This window comes from Dendrobates tinctorius, unplaced genomic scaffold, assembly GCF_039654945.1.
Source record: "Dendrobates tinctorius isolate UK_male_01 unplaced genomic scaffold, ASM3965494v1 ptg000016l, whole genome shotgun sequence".
Lineage (NCBI taxonomy): Eukaryota > Metazoa > Chordata > Amphibia > Anura > Dendrobatidae > Dendrobates > Dendrobates tinctorius.
The window spans coordinates 12,622,390-12,640,946 of NW_027361684.1; the positions used below are offsets into that span (position 1 = coordinate 12,622,390).

The 18,557-nt window shown below is 39.9% G+C and overlaps 1 protein-coding gene across 1 annotated transcript; it reads left to right on the forward strand.

Moving 5' to 3' along the window:
- Positions 1–538: 538 nt before the first annotated feature.
- On the forward strand, positions 539–18,505 carry LOC141078602 (beta-crystallin B1-like). The gene is made up of 5 exons (XM_073565206.1): positions 539–604; positions 7,053–7,171; positions 8,663–8,795; positions 10,706–10,848; positions 17,738–18,505. The coding sequence occupies exons 1-5, from the start codon at positions 539–541 to the stop codon at positions 17,904–17,906; spliced, it is 630 nt and encodes a 209-aa protein (XP_073421307.1). The 3' UTR covers positions 17,907–18,505.
- Positions 18,506–18,557: the final 52 nt, after the last annotated feature.

Consider the following 18,557-nt stretch of genomic DNA (forward strand, 5'->3'; position numbering starts at 1 on the left):
GGAGTATTAATGGTGATGAACCTATGAGAATGCAAATATAATGTGTCTTTAGCAGTGGGAACATTAAAAAAAAAACCAATATGTCAGAATTGCTGAGTAAATTCAAATTCACTTTTTCCAGAACTCTTAATCCTGTGTCCTATTCACAGTCTACATTCTGTATATTTCATGGTGCGTTTATTGCCCCAACATATTTCACCGTGCAGAGATTTAGATCAATCCCTGTCCCCAACAGGTCTTACAGTCTAAATAGGGAACAACATATATTATCTTGACACAATTTCAGCTACAGCTGGAAATCCATAATTCACCAAAGCCTGGCATTGCTTGTACTGAACATTTCAGGGTTACTTACCACATCAGCCTGTCCTTCATGTAACCTATATACAGAACCTTTTCATATATTAAATTGCCATTTATGATACATTCTCATCTGGTATTGAACAAGGATCTGGAATATGATAGAGGATGTTATTATTTATTGGATACAGCAAAGTGTGAAAATGAAATTATTGCTGATTTCTTAAAGATTCTCAAGATGTCTCACACCGGAGCTCAAGGAGGCATTGGTAGCCATTCTGCCTTGGGACTGCAGAACTACAGGGTATGTACAAAAAATATATCCTAACCCCTTAGGCAAAAAAACCCCACGTTTTTCAAATCTGACCAGTGTCACTTTAATGCAGTAATAACTCTGGAATGTTTCTGTATATTCCATTCTTGGTTTTTTTCACGACACAATGTACTTTATGTAGATGATAAATTTAGGTTAATATATTTTACATTTATTTGTAGAAATCATGGAAATTTGACAACAATTTCGAAAAATTTTGAAATTTTCAAACTAGGATTGCTTGCACCCTTAAGGCTACATTCACACGTTCAGTATTTGATCAGTATTTTACATCAGTGTTTATAAACCAAAGCCAGGAGTGGGTTAATGATTTTGCTCTATTATACTTTTCCTTTGATTGCTCCACTCCTGATTTTGACTTACAAATACTGACGTAAAATACTGACCAAATACTGAACGTGTGAACGTGGCCTACACCAGATAGTCATTCCAAACAAAACAATTAGCAAATAACATTTACCATATGTCTACTCAATGCCGGCATCATTTTTCAAATGTACTTTTGTTTTGCTAGGATGTTAGAAGGTTTAAAAAAGTTTTTAACAGCAATTCTTCATCATTTCAAGAAAATTTGCAAAACTGAGTTCTAAAGACCTATTAAGTGGTTTTGAGGTTTCTGTATATTGGACAACACCAAAATTGATACCATTTAAAAAAACAATCCTTAAAAGTATTGGAAACTGCTTTCAGGTAGTTTGTTAACCCTTCAGGGGCTTCACAGCTAAAAAGTGGTTCATTTTCACTCATTGGGGGTGCTATTATCTTATTTCTCTGTCAGTTAAAAGGTGTAGTGGTCCTTAAGGACCTAATAAAATTGGAATATATAATTTTACACTTCTGCAGATAAAATATCCTTTTGGAGAAATTAAGCACGTTATAAAAGCGGTCACTTATGTTTTAGCAAATTGTGAACAAATCAATACCACCAGAAAATCTATGAAATTTTGGCATACATCTTATGAGAAATATTCTACTTTCTCCCCTTATAAGCCTCTTCCCCCTCCCCTCCTGCTCCTTACCTTTTCTTCAAGAGAAGACACACTGCCTTTTCAAAAAAGGAACTGATTATAGCTGTTTATTGAAGTCTATAGAGAGGAGTAAGGGGAAGGAATGAAGAGCAGAGTGAGATAAGCAGAGAAAGTAGAGAAATTGATCATGCTGTTGCTTTCTAGTAAGTGTGTTATTTAGCCTAGAGCTGGATTCACAGCTATATTACCCAGAACTTCAGTTTAATGTGTTCCATGCTGCTGCTGCTGCTTCTGAATATGTGCTGCATAGAAACATGAAAGAAGGGACCATTCATGTCTGTGTGCCATTTTTGGGAGACATTATAGCAGCTAGTCATCACCCACCAGCTACAAGATGCCTGAAAATTAGAGATGGAGCCCAAAGAGGGGAAAACCAGTAAAAATGCAGGTTACAAATGATCTAATGATAGTGTTAGTCCTCATGTATACCATATATACATTGGACAGCTTTGTCTTAAAAGTTACACGAGACAAGTACAATTTAAATATGATTTATACTATATTGATAAATTATGAGTAGAGATAGGCAAACCCAAAAAGTAAAGTTCGGGGTCCATATCGAACATCTACTGTTCGGGCACAGACCCCAAACACGAAGTTCACCAAGAAGTCTGTTTTACTGTTTGGGTTTGGCACCCGGAACACCAGGTTTTTCTTGCTCTGTCATGTGCATGACAGCGTGGCAAACATTACCTCTGATCAGCAGTAAAATCATTACCACCTGTCAGACAGTAGTTCCCACGCTGTTGAATAACCAAGTGAGCCCGCAGCTGTGATCGGAGGTAAAAAGTTTACCCCCCGGTCACTGGTGTCGGCTGATGGGACTACTGCTCTCATCAGCCTATGCCTGCTGACTCTAATAACAGTGTGAGCAGGTGGTGGCTGATGAGAGTATTCATCAGCCGGCACCTGTGCTCTAAATAAATAATAATAAAAAAAATGGTGTGGATTCCCCTGTATTTTTTATAACCAGCCAGGCAAAACTGACAGCTGCAGGCTGTAACTCTCAGCTGTCAGTATTAGCAAGGCTGGTTATCAAGAATTGAGGGGTCACCAACCTGTTTTTGTCTTTTTTAAATGGTGTGCGGTCCCCCCCTTTTTGACAACTAGCCAAGCTAAAGCAGACAGCTGGGGGCTGGTATTCTCAGGCTGGTAAAGGACCATGGATATTGCCACCTCAACCTAAAAATAGCAGCCCACAGCCACCCAGAAAAGGCACATCTATTAGATGCACCAATTCTGGTGCTTTGCCCAGCTCTTCTCACTTGCCCTGTGGTGGTGGCAAGTGGAGTTCATATTTGTGGAGTTGATATCACCTTTGTATTGTGCAGTGACATCAAGTCCATGGCTTAGTAATGGAGAGGCGTCTATAGGACACCTCTCAATTACTGATCCTATAGTTATATCTAATATATGAAGCTCAAGTGTGTGTATGTATGTATGTATGTATGTGTGTGTGTATGTCCGGGATTGGCATCCGCACCGTCGCAGCTACAGCCACAAAATTTGGCACAGTCACACGTCTGGACCGCGAGAGCGTCCTAGGCTATGTTGTGAGGCGAAATTTTAACACCGCATGTTCCAATTCACCAAACAATTTTGCCCCTATCTACATAATGGGGAAAAAGTGTGTGTTTCAAGCCCCGTCATAATGGTTGCCATGGCGACGCTGATGTCATCATAGGATGCAAGTCCTGCCGCTCACTATGATGTCATAATGGTTGACTATGGGATGGAGGATGTGTGATGGGTATATGGGCACTGGACTATGGGATGGAGGATATGTATGACGGGTATATGGGCACGGGTGTTATGAATGAGTCACCGTAGGAGGCAAAAACAGAAATGCTAGCTAAGTCCAGAAAACCAGAGAAGTTGGCAGCTATCGGATTGCAGACCCCTGAACCTATCAACAACAACTAGCAGTAGCCGTGGGGGGTTCCTACGATGCCCTAGACCCCTCGATCACAGCCGGAGAACTGCCTAGCCTAAAGACAGAAAGGGAAATCTAAACTGCCCCAGAGCAGACCCCAAAGCAATAGGCAGCCCCCAACATGTAATGACGGTGAAGCAAGAAGAAAAAACACTAACACAGATAGAAAGATAGACTGAGCAAATGATGGGGCCCAAGCTAACTAGATAGGACAGGATAGGAAGGCTGCTGTCTGCAATCCGCGAAAAACCCTATCAAAATAAGAGCCAACAGACTGACAGGGAAAAAGGCCCTGAAGACGCTAGGCTTCAAAAAGACTATGTCAGTACTCAGGTATTTTCTGAAGACAGAGCAAACCGACAAAAAGGAATTCAGCTCACCCCAGCAGGGAATGGCAGAATCCAGAAAAGCAAGGCAAACTAAAACCAAAACACAAATGCAAAAAGGCAAAGCAGAAAACTTAGCTTTTGAGGAGCAGGAATCAGACTGGTCTCCTAGAATTCCACAGAGAAATCACCAGCGAGGCAGAAGGGCGTCGGCTGCCTTATATCCAGTCAGAGATCCCCGTCGCCCAGTCATCCTCTCCCAGCTCAGGTGCTTGGTAATCAGCCTCACTACCTTCCTTCACCAGAAGAGGGAGTTCATCAGACCTCAATGGTGAAGGGGAAAATGAACTCATAACACACGGGACTATGAGATGGAGGATGTGTGATGGGTATATGGGCACTGGACTATGGGATGGAGGATATGTATGACGGGTATATGGGCACGGGACTATGGGATGGCGGATATGTATGATGGGTATATGGGCACTCGACTATGGGATGGCGAATATGTATGATGGGTATATGGGCATTGGACTATGGGATGGAGGATGTGTGATGGGTATATGGACACTCGACTATGGGATCGTGGATATGTATGATGGGTATATGGGCACGGGACTATGGGATGGAGGATAATTATAATTTGCTATAACTAACCACAGTTAGTCAGCTAGTTGTAAATAAACACACACCAAGACCACTGCAGTTCAGGGGCCCAGCTGGGAATGCAGCCTCAGTGACCTGGGGTAACCTTGATGACGTCACCGCTAGTCACTGAGGCTGAGCTCACAGCAGCTCATTCCTCAGTGGTTCTCAGCCTGGAAGGTTGCATCCTGGCCCAGTCCAGGTTGAAATATAATAATAATGATAAATTTTATTTTGATAGCATCGACATATTCCACAGCACTTTACATTTCAGAGGGTACTTGTACAGACATTACGGCATAACAATAATCACATAGAAGATAACAGATACCAAGAGGAATGAGGGCCCTGCTTGCAAGCTTACAATCTATGAGGAAAAAAGGTAGACGCGAAAGGTGGGTGGTATCAATTGCCTTAATTGTTCGGACCAGCCATAATGTTAAGTGTGTAACAGTACAGACACAAAGGGCTAATAGATGCATAAAGCATGTGGGAACATGATGCGGGGAACCTGGTTATGGTAAAACTTTTGACTGTGCCACACAGGGATAGTTAGGATAATTAGGTTAATGTGTTGAGGTGGTAGGCCAGTCTGAATAAATGAGTTTTCATGGCACGCTTAAAATTGTAGGGATTGGGGACTAATCGCATTGACCTGGGAAGTGCATTCCAAAGAATTGGCGCAGCACGTGTATAGTCTTGGAGACGGGAGTGGGAGGTTCTGATTATTGAGGATGCTAACCTCAGGTCATCAGCAGAACGGAGGGCACTAGTAGGGTGGTAGACTGAAACAAGGGAGGAAATGTAGGGTGGTGCTGAGCCATGGAGAGCTTTGTGGGTGAGGGTAATAAATTTGTACTGGATTCTGGAGTGGATGGGTAGCCAGTGTAATGACTGGCACAAGGTAGAGGCATTGGTGTAACGATTGGCGAGGAATATGATCCTGGCTACAGCATTCAAGACAGATTGGAGGGGGGAGAGTTTGGTAAGAGGGAGACCGATTAGAGGAGAGTTACAGTAGTCTAGTCGAGAATGAATAAGAGAAACAGTAAGAGTTTTTGCGGAATCAAAAGTAACAAAAGGTCGAATTCTAGAAATGTTTTTGAGTTGCATATAACAAGAGCGAGCCAGTGATCGGATGTGGGGGGCGAATGAAAGTTCAGAGTCAAGTATGACCCCAAGACAGCGGGCATGTTGCTGGGGAGTAATAGTGTAACCTCACACAGAAATGGCAATGACAGGTATAGGTACATTAGTAGAGGGAGGAAACACAAGGAGTTCAGTCTTTGACAGGTTCAGTTTCAGATATAGTGAGGACATGATGTTAGACACAGCGTTTAGACAATCGCTGGTGTTTTCTAAAAAGGCAGGCGTGATATCAGGAGAAGAAGCGTATAATTGGGTGTCATCAGCATAGAGATGGTACTGGAAACCAAATCTACTGATTGTTTGGCCAATAGGGGCAGTATACAAAGAGATGAGGAGGGGGCCTAGGACTGATCCTTGAGGAACCCCAACAGTAAGGGGAAGATGAGAGGAGGAGGAACCAGCAAAAGATACAGTAAAGGAGCTGTCAGAGAGATAGGAGGAAAACCAGGAGAGAACGGTGTCCTTGTTGCCAATGGAGCGGAGCATTGTGAGGAGGAGCTGATGATCCACAGTGTCGAATGCTGCGGAGAGATCCAAGAGAATTAGCATGGAGTAGTGACCATTAGTTTTAGCTGTTAATAGATCTTTAGAGACTTTAGTGAGGGCAGTTTCAGTAGATTGTAAAGAGTGGAAACCGGATTGGAGAGGGTCGAGAAGAGAGTTATCAGAGAGATAGCGGATCAGTCGGGAGTGGACCAGGTGTTCCAGGTTGAAAACTGTTTATCCCCAGGCATGGAATACAGCGTGGGACAGAACAACAGACAGGTGAAGGATATGGTTGTTATTTATTTTAATTTTTTTTACAGGAGACAATGGCTTCAGTGGAATGGACACTAGGTGAATATAACTGTGTTTGTTATTTTTAAATAAAAAAGTAAAAGTGTGTTTTGATAGCGTGGGAACAGCAGCTGATTTTACCGCCAATCAGAAGCATTGCTTGCTGCGCTGTCATGCACATGACAGCGTTGCCAACACTGGATGTTTGGGTCCCCCCCATTCAAGTGAATGGGGTCTGGGTTTGGGTACTGTTTGGTACTCAAACTTTTTTTAACTGTTCGGCCGAACCCTAACATCCAGGGCTCTGACCATCTTTAATAATGAATAGATAGGAAAGGTACGTACTGTATAACTCCATTGCTATAGAAAATATATCAGTGAGTGTAAGTCCATGAAACTGTTTGACAGTAATTAAAATGTTCTAAAGAACACTTTAAATATTAAATTAAAATCAAAATTAAAAAGCAACAAAGATATATGATTAAAATAGGAAGTATAGAGGTCAGTAAACTTATCACAAAATATCCTTATGTGCTTTGTTTTCCTTCTGCTACATACAGCTCATTTGCTATGAATATGAAAATTTCCAAGGCCGCAAGGTGGAATTTAGCAATGAGTGCAGAAACTTGTGTGACCGAGGCTTCGACCATGTAAAGTCCATTCGAATTGAATCTGGACCGTAAGTTTCAAGCACATTTAGTCATTGCAAAGTGACTTACATTGGAAGATAATGCGAGATTATTAGCTGCCATACTATTGTTGAAGTGTCATTTATGTTTTAACGTGAATATCCTAAGTTATTATTTATCATGCTTATTTATATAGTGCCATCATACATACAGTATATAAAGCGCTGCACTTTACAGACACCATCATCGCTGTCCCCATTGGGGCTCATTATCTAAATTCCCAATCAGTATGTCTTTAGAGAGTGTGGGAGGAAACTGGAGAACCTGGAGGAAACCCACACAATCATGGGAAGAGCATACAACTTCTTGCAGATGTTTTCCTTGGTGGGATTTGAACGCAGGACGCCAGCGCTGCAAGGTAGCAGTGCTAACCACTGAGCCACCCTGTTGCCCACATTCTGGAATATATATATATATTTTTTTTTTTACATCATCTAATATATAAAGCTCAAGTGTGTGTATGTATGTATGTATGTCCGGGATTGGAGTCGCAGCTACAGCCACAAAATTTGGCACAGTCACACGTCTGGACCCCGAGAGCGTCCTAGACTATGTTGTGAGGCGAAATTTTAACCCCGCGCGTTCCAATTCACCAAACAATTTTGCCCCTATCTACATAATGGGGAAAAAGTGTGTGTGTATCAAGCATCGCCCCTCATTATGATTTCATAATGGTTGCCATGGCGACGCTGATGTCATCATAGGTTGCAAGCCCCACCGCTCATTATGATGTCATAATGGTTGACTATGGGATGGAGGATGTGTGATGGGTATATGGGCACTGGACTATGGGATGGTGGATAAGTATGACAGGTATATGGGCACGGGACTATGGGATGGAGGATGTGTGATGGGTATATGGGCACTGGACTATGGGATGGAGGATATGTATGATGGGTATATGGGCACGGGGCTATGGGATGGTGGATATGTATGATCTGTATATGGGCATGGGACTATGAGATGAAGGATGTGTGATGGGTATATGGGCACTCGACTATGGGATGGCGAATATGTATGATGGGTATATGGGCATGGGACTATGGGATGGAGGATGTGTGATGGGTATATGGGCATGGGACTATGGGATGGAGAATGTGTGATGGGTATATGGGCACTCGACTATGGGATGAAGGATATGTATGATGGTTATATGGGCACGGGCCTATGGGATCGTGGATATGTATGATGGGTATATGGGCACGGGACTATGGGATTGAGGATGCGTGATGGGTATATGGGCATGGGACTATGGGATGGAGGATGTGTGATGGGTATATGGGCACTCAACTATGGGATGGAGGATATGTATGATGGGTATATGGGCACGGGACTATGGGATGGAGGATAATTATAATTTGCTATAACCAACCACAGTTAGTTACTATGCCCGGGCAGCACCGGGCTCTTCAGCTAGTATAAATTAATTGTCAAAATATTGCTTTTTCAATGGCATGCCACGGTGTGTTTCCTATTCACAGCTGGGTCGCTTTTGAACAGAAAGATTTTGCCGGACAGATGTTCATTCTGGAAAAAGGGGAATATCCACGTTGGGACTCATGGTCTAACTGCTTCCGGGCTGATAGGATCATGTCCTTGAGACCAGTCCGTATGGTAAGATGTAAACTAAAATTTAAAGAGCAACAATTTTTTTATATAATTTTGTCCATTGTGGAAAGTTATGAAACTTTGCAAATCCCTTGGACCAACAATCCAAGAAAATGAAAATAAGATTGTTTTTTTTTGTTTAAAGACATTAGGAACACTTTCAAAAAAATCAAATTAATAAATCATTTTAACAGTATTTATCAGATGATTTCTTATATTCTTTCACAATGATTTAAAGACTAACTGAGCCTATTTTTAAAAAAAAAATAATTTTTCCTAGCATGGATCATCATCGGTGCTAATTTGGAGTACAGACGATGGCAGTGAGTCAGTAACTGCCTCTTCCACTTGTGTTGTGCTTATCAGGACAATCTCCTGCAGCAGCTTGTCTTCAGAGTTATTGACACTTTCACTGCCATCATCTGTACTCCAAATGAGTGCATTCTGATATCAATTCAGCTGAAGGCAAGAAAATAAACTGAGGAATAGAGGGCATATGGAAACCACTTAAAAGCAAATAATTTTAGAAGAATGAAGACAAATCCACTAATAAAGTAAAATTAATAAATTGAAACTGTTTAACCAATATAAAAAATCATATAGTAAATACTTGTAATTGATGTATTAGTTAGATTCATATAAAATTATCTCTAATGCCTTCAAACAAAACAAAAATCCTACATTCATTTTCTTGAATTGTTGGTAAGTGTGCAAATTGTATGTTTTAGATTCAAGGGTCAATGAACCATAGTGCCCGAACTATTCTCCTCATGGCCACGATAGGCATGTAGTTATTCCCCTTTCCATTGACATTAAATAGTACTACTATGCAAAGGTAGATCCAAATATTCGCATGGCACATCTCACCTATAAGGAGTTGTTAATAAGCACTTAAGCACTAGTTCCTCGTTTCCAGAATAGCTGGGTTAGAATAGGTGAATCAGCTTTAGAAGGGGGCAGAATTTTGATTGTCTACTTTAGACTCCTAATTACCACGGTAAGCCCAATAACAGTAATTACATCAAATTGCTTTAAAGTTAGAAAAAACAAACAAACAACAAAATCAGACAATCCTTCACACAAATTGTCGAAATATAGTGCATGTATAATGATAATGCTGAGCAGCATGAACTAGTCATTGAAAAAGTACCACTGCATGGGGTTTGGAAATATGGCTATGGAGTCCATTACAAAATATTCATAACTTTGCAGTGCCTGGAGAATAACTGAATAATAGTAAAAAAGGTTAGCTACTCTTTTTTTGCCACCTAATCTGAGAGACGCATGATGTAGAGAAGAGACCTTGATTCCACTGATGTGTCACTTTACTGGGCTGCTTGCTGTAGCTTTGATAAAATCAGTGTTTTAGCAACAGAAAATGATCACTACAGGACTAGTAAATCTGTTGCCATGTAGTCCTCTATATTCATAAGCTCTGTATAACCCCGCCTCCACCACTGATTGGCAGCTTTCTGCCAATCAGTGGTGTGGGCGTGGTTATACAGAGCTCAGCATTCACAGAACTGCTAGATCTACAACAGATAAAACAGGTATTTTATCACAATTACAACAAGTAACCAAGTAAATGATGCCTCACTAGATTCAGGGTTTCAGACCCTACATCATGCTGCTTTTAGATGGGGTAGCAAAAACCTGCCGATAGAGTCCCTTTAAGTCATGCTTTTCCAGTAAGAGTAAATGACTACCATTACCATTCTCTGTATGTTTCAGATCAGAGGTTATTCTGTTAGGGTTTTTAAATTTGTCGAAATAAAAATGTAATAATCATTCATCCATTTGTACCAATTCTAATGTAATACAAGGCAAATATTTAAAATAGCAAAGCAAAAAGTCTTAACCATATAAATTATTTATTGTTATAACTTATTTATCATGAACGATCTTTTACATTAAAGGACACTCAGGATTATAAGATCTCTCTCTTTGAATGTGTCAATTTTGAGGGAAGGAAGATGGAGGTCTGTGATGAAGATATCCCCAGCTTGTGGTCATACGGATTCCAGGACAGAGTCGCTAGTGTACAGGTCGTTGGAGGAACGTAAGTACCCGGCGCTGGACAAAGCAATGTAAAAAAGATCAGAATTTAACCTATTTACCCAATACTTACCACTAGTTTCCATGTAAAGCAAACCTGACAGCTGATACATGCTGCTCATCAATGCAGAAGAAACGTGTATCAGGCACCATCTGTATGATCTGAGAAAGGTATGCTGGACTCTGAAACACTGCAGCATTGCAGAGAAAAGCATATTTTAAAAGCCGCCGTTGACCGAGCCATGCTAGAAGCAAGTCAGACAGGCAGGTCCCTGGCAGCTTCTCCCTGCTTGCTGTCCTGGATTGACAGGTCTCTGTGTACATATACATATCAGTAGACAAAAGCCATTTAAAGAGAACCTGGAGGTGACAAGAGATAGGGAGAGTTTCTCACCTGGACTGGGTTGTGACACACAACCTCATAATGCACTTAACCCATGATCAAAAGTTCATTTTAATCAATAGATCTTGGAAAAATAATAATTTCTACAATTGGATGTGTTTAAATAAAATTTTCCTGTGCTGAGATAATCTTATAAATGTGCCCCTGCTGTGTACTGTGTAATGGCCGTGTCTGACCGTACAGGAACATGGACATCTCCTGGGCAGGGGAGGAGAAAAAGAGTATACAGACATTACATCATGGGATCACAGCTTTCTTTGAGGTAAAATATTGTTTAAAAACAGGCAGGGAAATGTTTTTCCTCACACAAAGAATCAGCTGTGATCCCCTGCTGTCTTGTCTGTTTACTTTTATGCTTCCTCCCCTGCCCAGGAGCTGTGGTATGATCAGACCATGTCCCTGTACTGTCAGACATAGCCATTACACAGTACACAGCAGGGGCACATTTATAGATTATCTCAGCACAGGAACATTTTATGAAAACACATCCAATTGTGAAACCTTTTATTATTCCATGATCTATATATTAAAATATACTTTTGTTTGTAGAAAAACCTAAGGCTGCTGCAGACCCACAGGGATGCCAATAATGGAGAAGAATGGGTCAATTCTGTGCTGCCTGTACATACACACTCAGATTTGAATTGTATTGTTTATTTAAACCTGCCCAGTGCCCATGTTACCCACTTGTCACTGGTATGTCCTGAAGAAGACATGTGAAACTTCGAAACATGTGGACAAATAAACCGCACCAATCTACATTAGTCTCTGGCTTCAACGACTCCTTTGTCCAGGTAGAGCAGGATTAATCCATAATTTTCCATTATTGGCATTTTGGCATTTAACTCTGAAATGCTGCATCACTGCCCTGTATTTGACAGGTATCTGCTTATATAGGCAGAGAACTGTCACTCCAGGGCAGCGGGTGATGAGAGGCTGCCGGGGAACCACCTGCCTGACTAGTCTCCTGTGCGGCTCGATCCTTAGCTGCTTTTAAAGTACTTTTTTCTCTGAAATGCTGCATTGTTTCAGAATCAAACATACCTGGCTGACATCATACAGCCAGTGCCTGATACATGCTGCCCATGGAATGTGCAGCATGTATCAAATGTCAGGTTCACTTTAAGCCTTGGTCATAATGGCAGAGTAATGATAGGTAGTAATGGAAGTAGTACTGGTAGGAGTAATGATAGGTAGTAGTGGAATTAGTTCTGGTTGGAGTAATGATAGGTAGTAATGGAATTAGTACTTGTAGGTTGCAATGGAAGTAGTACTGGTAGGAGTAAAGGTAGGTAGTAATGGAAGTAATACTGGTAGGTAGCAAGAAAAGTAGTACTGGTAGGAGTAATGGTAGGTAGTAATAGAAGTAATACTGGGGAGGAGTAATGGTAGGTAGTAATGGAAGTAGCACTTGTAGGTCGCAATGGAAGTAGTACAGGTAGGAGTATTGGTAGGTAGCAAGAGAAGTAGTACTGGTAGGAGTAATGGTAGGTAGTAATGGAAGTAGTAATGGTAGGAGTAATGGTAGGTAGCAATGAAAGTAGTACTGGTCAGAGTAATGATAGGTAGTAATGGAAGTAGCACTGGTAGGAGTAATGATAGGTAGTAATGGAAGTAGTACTGGTAGGAGTAATGATAGGTATTAATGGAAGTAGTACTGGTAGGAGTAATGATAGTTAGTAATGGAAGTAGTACTGGTAGGAGTAATGATAGGTAGTAATGGAAGTAGTACTGGTAGGAGTAATGATAGGTATTAATGGAAGTAGTACTAGTAGGAGTAATGATAGGTAGTAATGGAAGTAGTACTGGTAGGAGTAATGGTAAATATTAATGGAAGTAGTACTGGTAGGATTAATGATAGGTAGTAATGGAAGTAGTACTGGTAGGAGTAATGATAGGTAGTAATGGAAGTCGTACTGGCAGGAGTAATGATAGGTATTAATGGAAGTAGTACTGGTAGGAGTAATGATAGGTAGTAATGGAAGTAGAACTGGTAGGAGTAATGGTAGGTAGTAATGGAAGTAGTACTGGTAGGAGTAATGGTAGGTAGCAATGAAAGTAGTACTGGTAGGAGTAATGATAGGTAGTAATGGAAGTAGCACTGGTAGGAGTAATGATAAGTAGTAATGGAAGTATCACTGGTAGGAGTAATGATAGGTATTAATGGAAGTAGTACTGGTAGGAGTAATGATAGATAGTAATGGAAGTAGTACTGGTAGGAGTAATGATAGGTATTAATGGAAGTAGTACTGGTAGGAGTAATGATAGGTAGTAATGGAAGTAGTACTGGTAGGAGTAATGATAGGTATTAATGGAAGTAGTACTGGTAGGAGTAATGATAGGTAGTAATGGATGTGGTACTGGTAGGAGTAATGATAGGTATTAATGGAAGTAGTACTGGTAGGAGTAATGATAGGTAGTAATGGAAGTAGTACTGGTAGGAGTAATGATAGGTAGTAATGGAAGTAGTACTGGTAGAAGTAATGATAGGTAGTAATGGAAGTGGTACTGGTAGGAGTAATGATAGGTATTAATGGAAGTAGTACTGGTAGGAGTAATGATAGGTATTAATGGAAGTAGTACTGGTAGAAGTAATGATAGGTATTAATGGAAGTAGTACTGGTAGGAGTAATGATAGGTATTAATGGAAGTAGTACTGGTAGAAGTAATGATAGGTAGTAATGGAAGTAGTACTGGTAGGAGTAATGATAGGTATTAATGGAAGTAGTACTGGTAGAAGTAATGATAGGTAGTAATGGAAGTGGTACTGGTAGGAGTAATGATAGGTATTAATGGAAGTAGTACTGGTAGGAGTAATGATAGGTAGTAATGGAAGTGGTACTGGTAGGAGTATTGATAGGTATTAATGGAAGTAGTACTGGTAGGAGTAATGATAGGTATTAATGGAAGTAGTACTGGTAGAAGTAATGATAGGTAGTAATGGAAGTGGTACTGGTAGGAGTAATGATAGGTAGTAATGGAAGTAGTACTGGTAGAAGTAATGATAGGTAGTAATGGAAGTAGTAATGGTAGGAGTAATGATAGGTAGTAATGGAAGTAGTACTGGTAGGAGTAATGATAGGTAGTAATGGAAGTAGTACTGGTAGGAGTAATGATAGGTATTAATGGAAGTAGTACTGGTAGAAGTAATGATAGGTAGTAATGGAAGTGGTACTGGTAGGAGTAATGATAGGTATTAATGGAAGTAGTACTGGTAGGAGTAATGATAGGTATTAATGGAAGTAGTACTGGTAGAAGTAATGATAGGTAGTAATGGAAGTGGTACTGGTAGGAGTAATGATAGGTATTAATGGAAGTAGTACTGGTAGAAGTAATGATAGGTAGTAATGGAAGTGGTACTGGTAGGAGTAATGATAGGTATTAATGGAAGTAGTACTGGTAGGAGTAATGATAGGTAGTAATGGAAGTAGTACTGGTAGGAGTAATGATAGGTATTAATGGAAGTAGTACTGGTAGGAGTAATGATAGGTAGTAATGGATGTGGTACTGGTAGGAGTAATGATAGGTATTAATGGAAGTAGTACTGGTAGGAGTAATGATAGGTAGTAATGGAAGTAGTACTGGTAGGAGTAATGATATGTAGTAATGGAAGTAGTACTGGTAGAAGTAATGATAGGTAGTAATGGAAGTGGTACTGGTAGGAGTAATGATAGGTATTAATGGAAGTAGTACTGGTAGGAGTAATGATAGGTATTAATGGAAGTAGTACTGGTAGAAGTAATGATAGGTATTAATGGAAGTAGTACTGGTAGGAGTAATGATAGGTATTAATGGAAGTAGTACTGGTAGAAGTAATGATAGGTAGTAATGGAAGTAGTACTGGTAGGAGTAATGATAGGTATTAATGGAAGTAGTACTGGTAGAAGTAATGATAGGTAGTAATGGAAGTGGTACTGGTAGGAGTAATGATAGGTATTAATGGAAGTAGTACTGGTAGGAGTAATGATAGGTAGTAATGGAAGTGGTACTGGTAGGAGTATTGATAGGTATTAATGGAAGTAGTACTGGTAGGAGTAATGATAGGTATTAATGGAAGTAGTACTGGTAGAAGTAATGATAGGTAGTAATGGAAGTGGTACTGGTAGGAGTAATGATAGGTAGTAATGGAAGTAGTACTGGTAGAAGTAAAGATAGGTAGTAATGGAAGTAGTAATGGTAGGAGTAATGATAGGTAGTAATGGAAGTAGTACTGGTAGGAGTAATGATAGGTAGTAATGGAAGTAGTACTGGTAGGAGTAATGATAGGTATTAATGGAAGTAGTACTGGTAGGAGTAATGATAGGTAGTAATGGATGTGGTACTGGTAGGAGTAATGATAGGTATTAATGGAAGTAGTACTGGTAGGAGTAATGATAGGTAGTAATGGAAGTAGTACTGGTAGGAGTAATGATAGGTAGTAATGGAAGTAGTACTGGTAGAAGTAATGATAGGTAGTAATGGAAGTGGTACTGGTAGGAGTAATGATAGGTATTAATGGAAGTAGTACTGGTAGGAGTAATGATAGGTATTAATGGAAGTAGTACTGGTAGAAGTAATGATAGGTATTAATGGAAGTAGTACTGGTAGGAGTAATGATAGGTATTAATGGAAGTAGTACTGGTAGAAGTAATGATAGGTAGTAATGGAAGTAGTACTGGTAGGAGTAATGATAGGTATTAATGGAAGTAGTACTGGTAGAAGTAATGATAGGTAGTAATGGAAGTGGTACTGGTAGGAGTAATGATAGGTATTAATGGAAGTAGTACTGGTAGGAGTAATGATAGGTAGTAATGGAAGTGGTACTGGTAGGAGTATTGATAGGTATTAATGGAAGTAGTACTGGTAGGAGTAATGATAGGTATTAATGGAAGTAGTACTGGTAGAAGTAATGATAGGTAGTAATGGAAGTGGTACTGGTAGGAGTAATGATAGGTAGTAATGGAAGTAGTACTGGTAGAAGTAATGATAGGTAGTAATGGAAGTAGTAATGGTAGGAGTAATGATAGGTAGTAATGGAAGTAGTACTGGTAGGAGTAATGATAGGTAGTAATGGAAGTAGTACTGGTAGGAGTAATGATAGGTATTAATGGAAGTAGTACTGGTAGAAGTAATGATAGGTAGTAATGGAAGTGGTACTGGTAGGAGTAATGATAGGTATTAATGGAAGTAGTACTGGTAGGAGTAATGATAGGTATTAATGGAAGTAGTACTGGTAGAAGTAATGATAGGTAGTAATGGAAGTGGTACTGGTAGGAGTAATGATAGGTATTAATGGAAGTAGTACTGGTAGAAGTAATGATAGGTAGTAATGGAAGTGGTACTGGTAGGAGTAATGATAGGTATTAATGGAAGTAGTACTGGTAGGAGTAATGATAGGTAGTAATGGAGTAGTACTGGTAGGAGTAATGATAGGTATTAATGGAAGTAGTACTGGTAGGAGTAATGATAGGTAGTAATGGATGTGGTACTGGTAGGAGTAATGATAGGTATTAATGGAAGTAGTACTGGTAGGAGTAATGATAGGTAGTAATGGAAGTAGTACTGGTAGGAGTAATGATAGGTAGTAATGGAAGTAGTACTGGTAGAAGTAATGATAGGTAGTAATGGAAGTGGTACTGGTAGGAGTAATGATAGGTATTAATGGAAGTAGTACTGGTAGGAGTAATGATAGGTATTAATGGAAGTAGTACTGGTAGAAGTAATGATAGGTATTAATGGAAGTAGTACTGGTAGGAGTAATGATAGGTATTAATGGAAGTAGTACTGGTAGAAGTAATGATAGGTAGTAATGGAAGTAGTACTGGTAGGAGTAATGATAGGTATTAATGGAAGTAGTACTGGTAGAAGTAATGATAGGTAGTAATGGAAGTGGTACTGGTAGGAGTAATGATAGGTATTAATGGAAGTAGTACTGGTAGGAGTAATGATAGGTAGTAATGGAAGTGGTACTGGTAGGAGTATTGATAGGTATTAATGGAAGTAGTACTGGTAGGAGTAATGATAGGTATTAATGGAAGTAGTACTGGTAGAAGTAATGATAGGTAGTAATGGAAGTGGTACTGGTAGGAGTAATGATAGGTAGTAATGGAAGTAGTACTGGTAGAAGTAATGATAGGTAGTAATGGAAGTAGTAATGGTAGGAGTAATGATAGGTAGTAATGGAAGTAGTACTGGTAGGAGTAATGATAGGTAGTAATGGAAGTAGTACTGGTAGGAGTAATGATAGGTATTAATGGAAGTAGTACTGGTAGAAGTAATGATAGGTAGTAATGGAAGTGGTACTGGTAGGAGTAATGATAGGTAGTAATGGAAGTAGTACTGGTAGGAGTAATGGTAGTAGTTCCTTCTCTGTGATTTAGAGCAAATTACTATATGAACAGGAAACTATATTGTGCATTTTAATCTATGAAGTTACTTTCATAGATTTCTATACACTAATTTTAGAACTGATCTAATGACTGTTTTATTTTATTTTTTTTTCCATGTGTAGATGGGTTGGATACCAGTACCCTGGTTACAGAGGTTATCAATACTTAATGGAACATGGACCATACAAACACTGGAACAACTGGGGAGCCAACCAGCCCCAGATTCAGTCCATCCGCCGAGTAAAGGACATGCAGTGGTACAAAAGAGGAAATTTTGACGTTGGAAACTAATGAGGCAATGAGGATAAGACACATAACCTGACTGGCAGAAGAAAGACACTTGTTTCTTTTTAATCTCTGAATCGTTCTCTGTTTATTGGTGGGAGAGACGGCTGTTGCTTTATTCGTTTGTCTACATAGCCATTTAAATGGAAAAGTGTGGATGTTGAACATGTCACCTTTTCCTCTCTGTGCTGGAATTTTGAGCGCTAGTTAAATGTGAGTGACTCATCTCATACATAGTTATATGAGATTATAGCTATTTTGATTTGCCCCTGTACAATCAGGTCATATAGTGCGATAATCTCTATTGACCTCTAACAAGAGGAAAAACATAAGGATATGCTAAGAGAAGAAAAGTACTAGACAATGTACTGCACCCACAGTGGGTGATTCAAATGTGGACACTTAAAATAGCACAACAAGCCCTCTCTCTCCACAATGGTAGGTAACATCCAGCACATCTGCTTTTATCGAGGGTGGGATCCTATGGGCACTGTGTCATCCTTCTCAGGGAGAAGCAAGTCTTTTTTTATTACACAAAAACCTCAGCAAATTAATGCACACCGTGAAAGTGTTCAGTGTACCTCACCATAGCACTGTCCATCCAGGCGCAGCTCCACCGAAACCACCCATACGTGTGTCAAACTCTTTGCAGTTTAA

Excerpts from the sequence above, each read along its gene's own strand:
- LOC141078602 (XM_073565206.1), top strand. The coding sequence starts at position 539 with ATGTCTCACACCGGAGCTCAAGGAGGCATTGGTAGCCATTCTGCCTTG. Across the intron at positions 7,172-8,662 it reads ATTCGAATTGAATCTGGACC|CTGGGTCGCTTTTGAACAGA; the intron begins GTAAGTTTCAAG and ends TCCTATTCACAG. Across the intron at positions 10,849-17,737 it reads GTACAGGTCGTTGGAGGAAC|ATGGGTTGGATACCAGTACC; the intron begins GTAAGTACCCGG and ends TTCCATGTGTAG.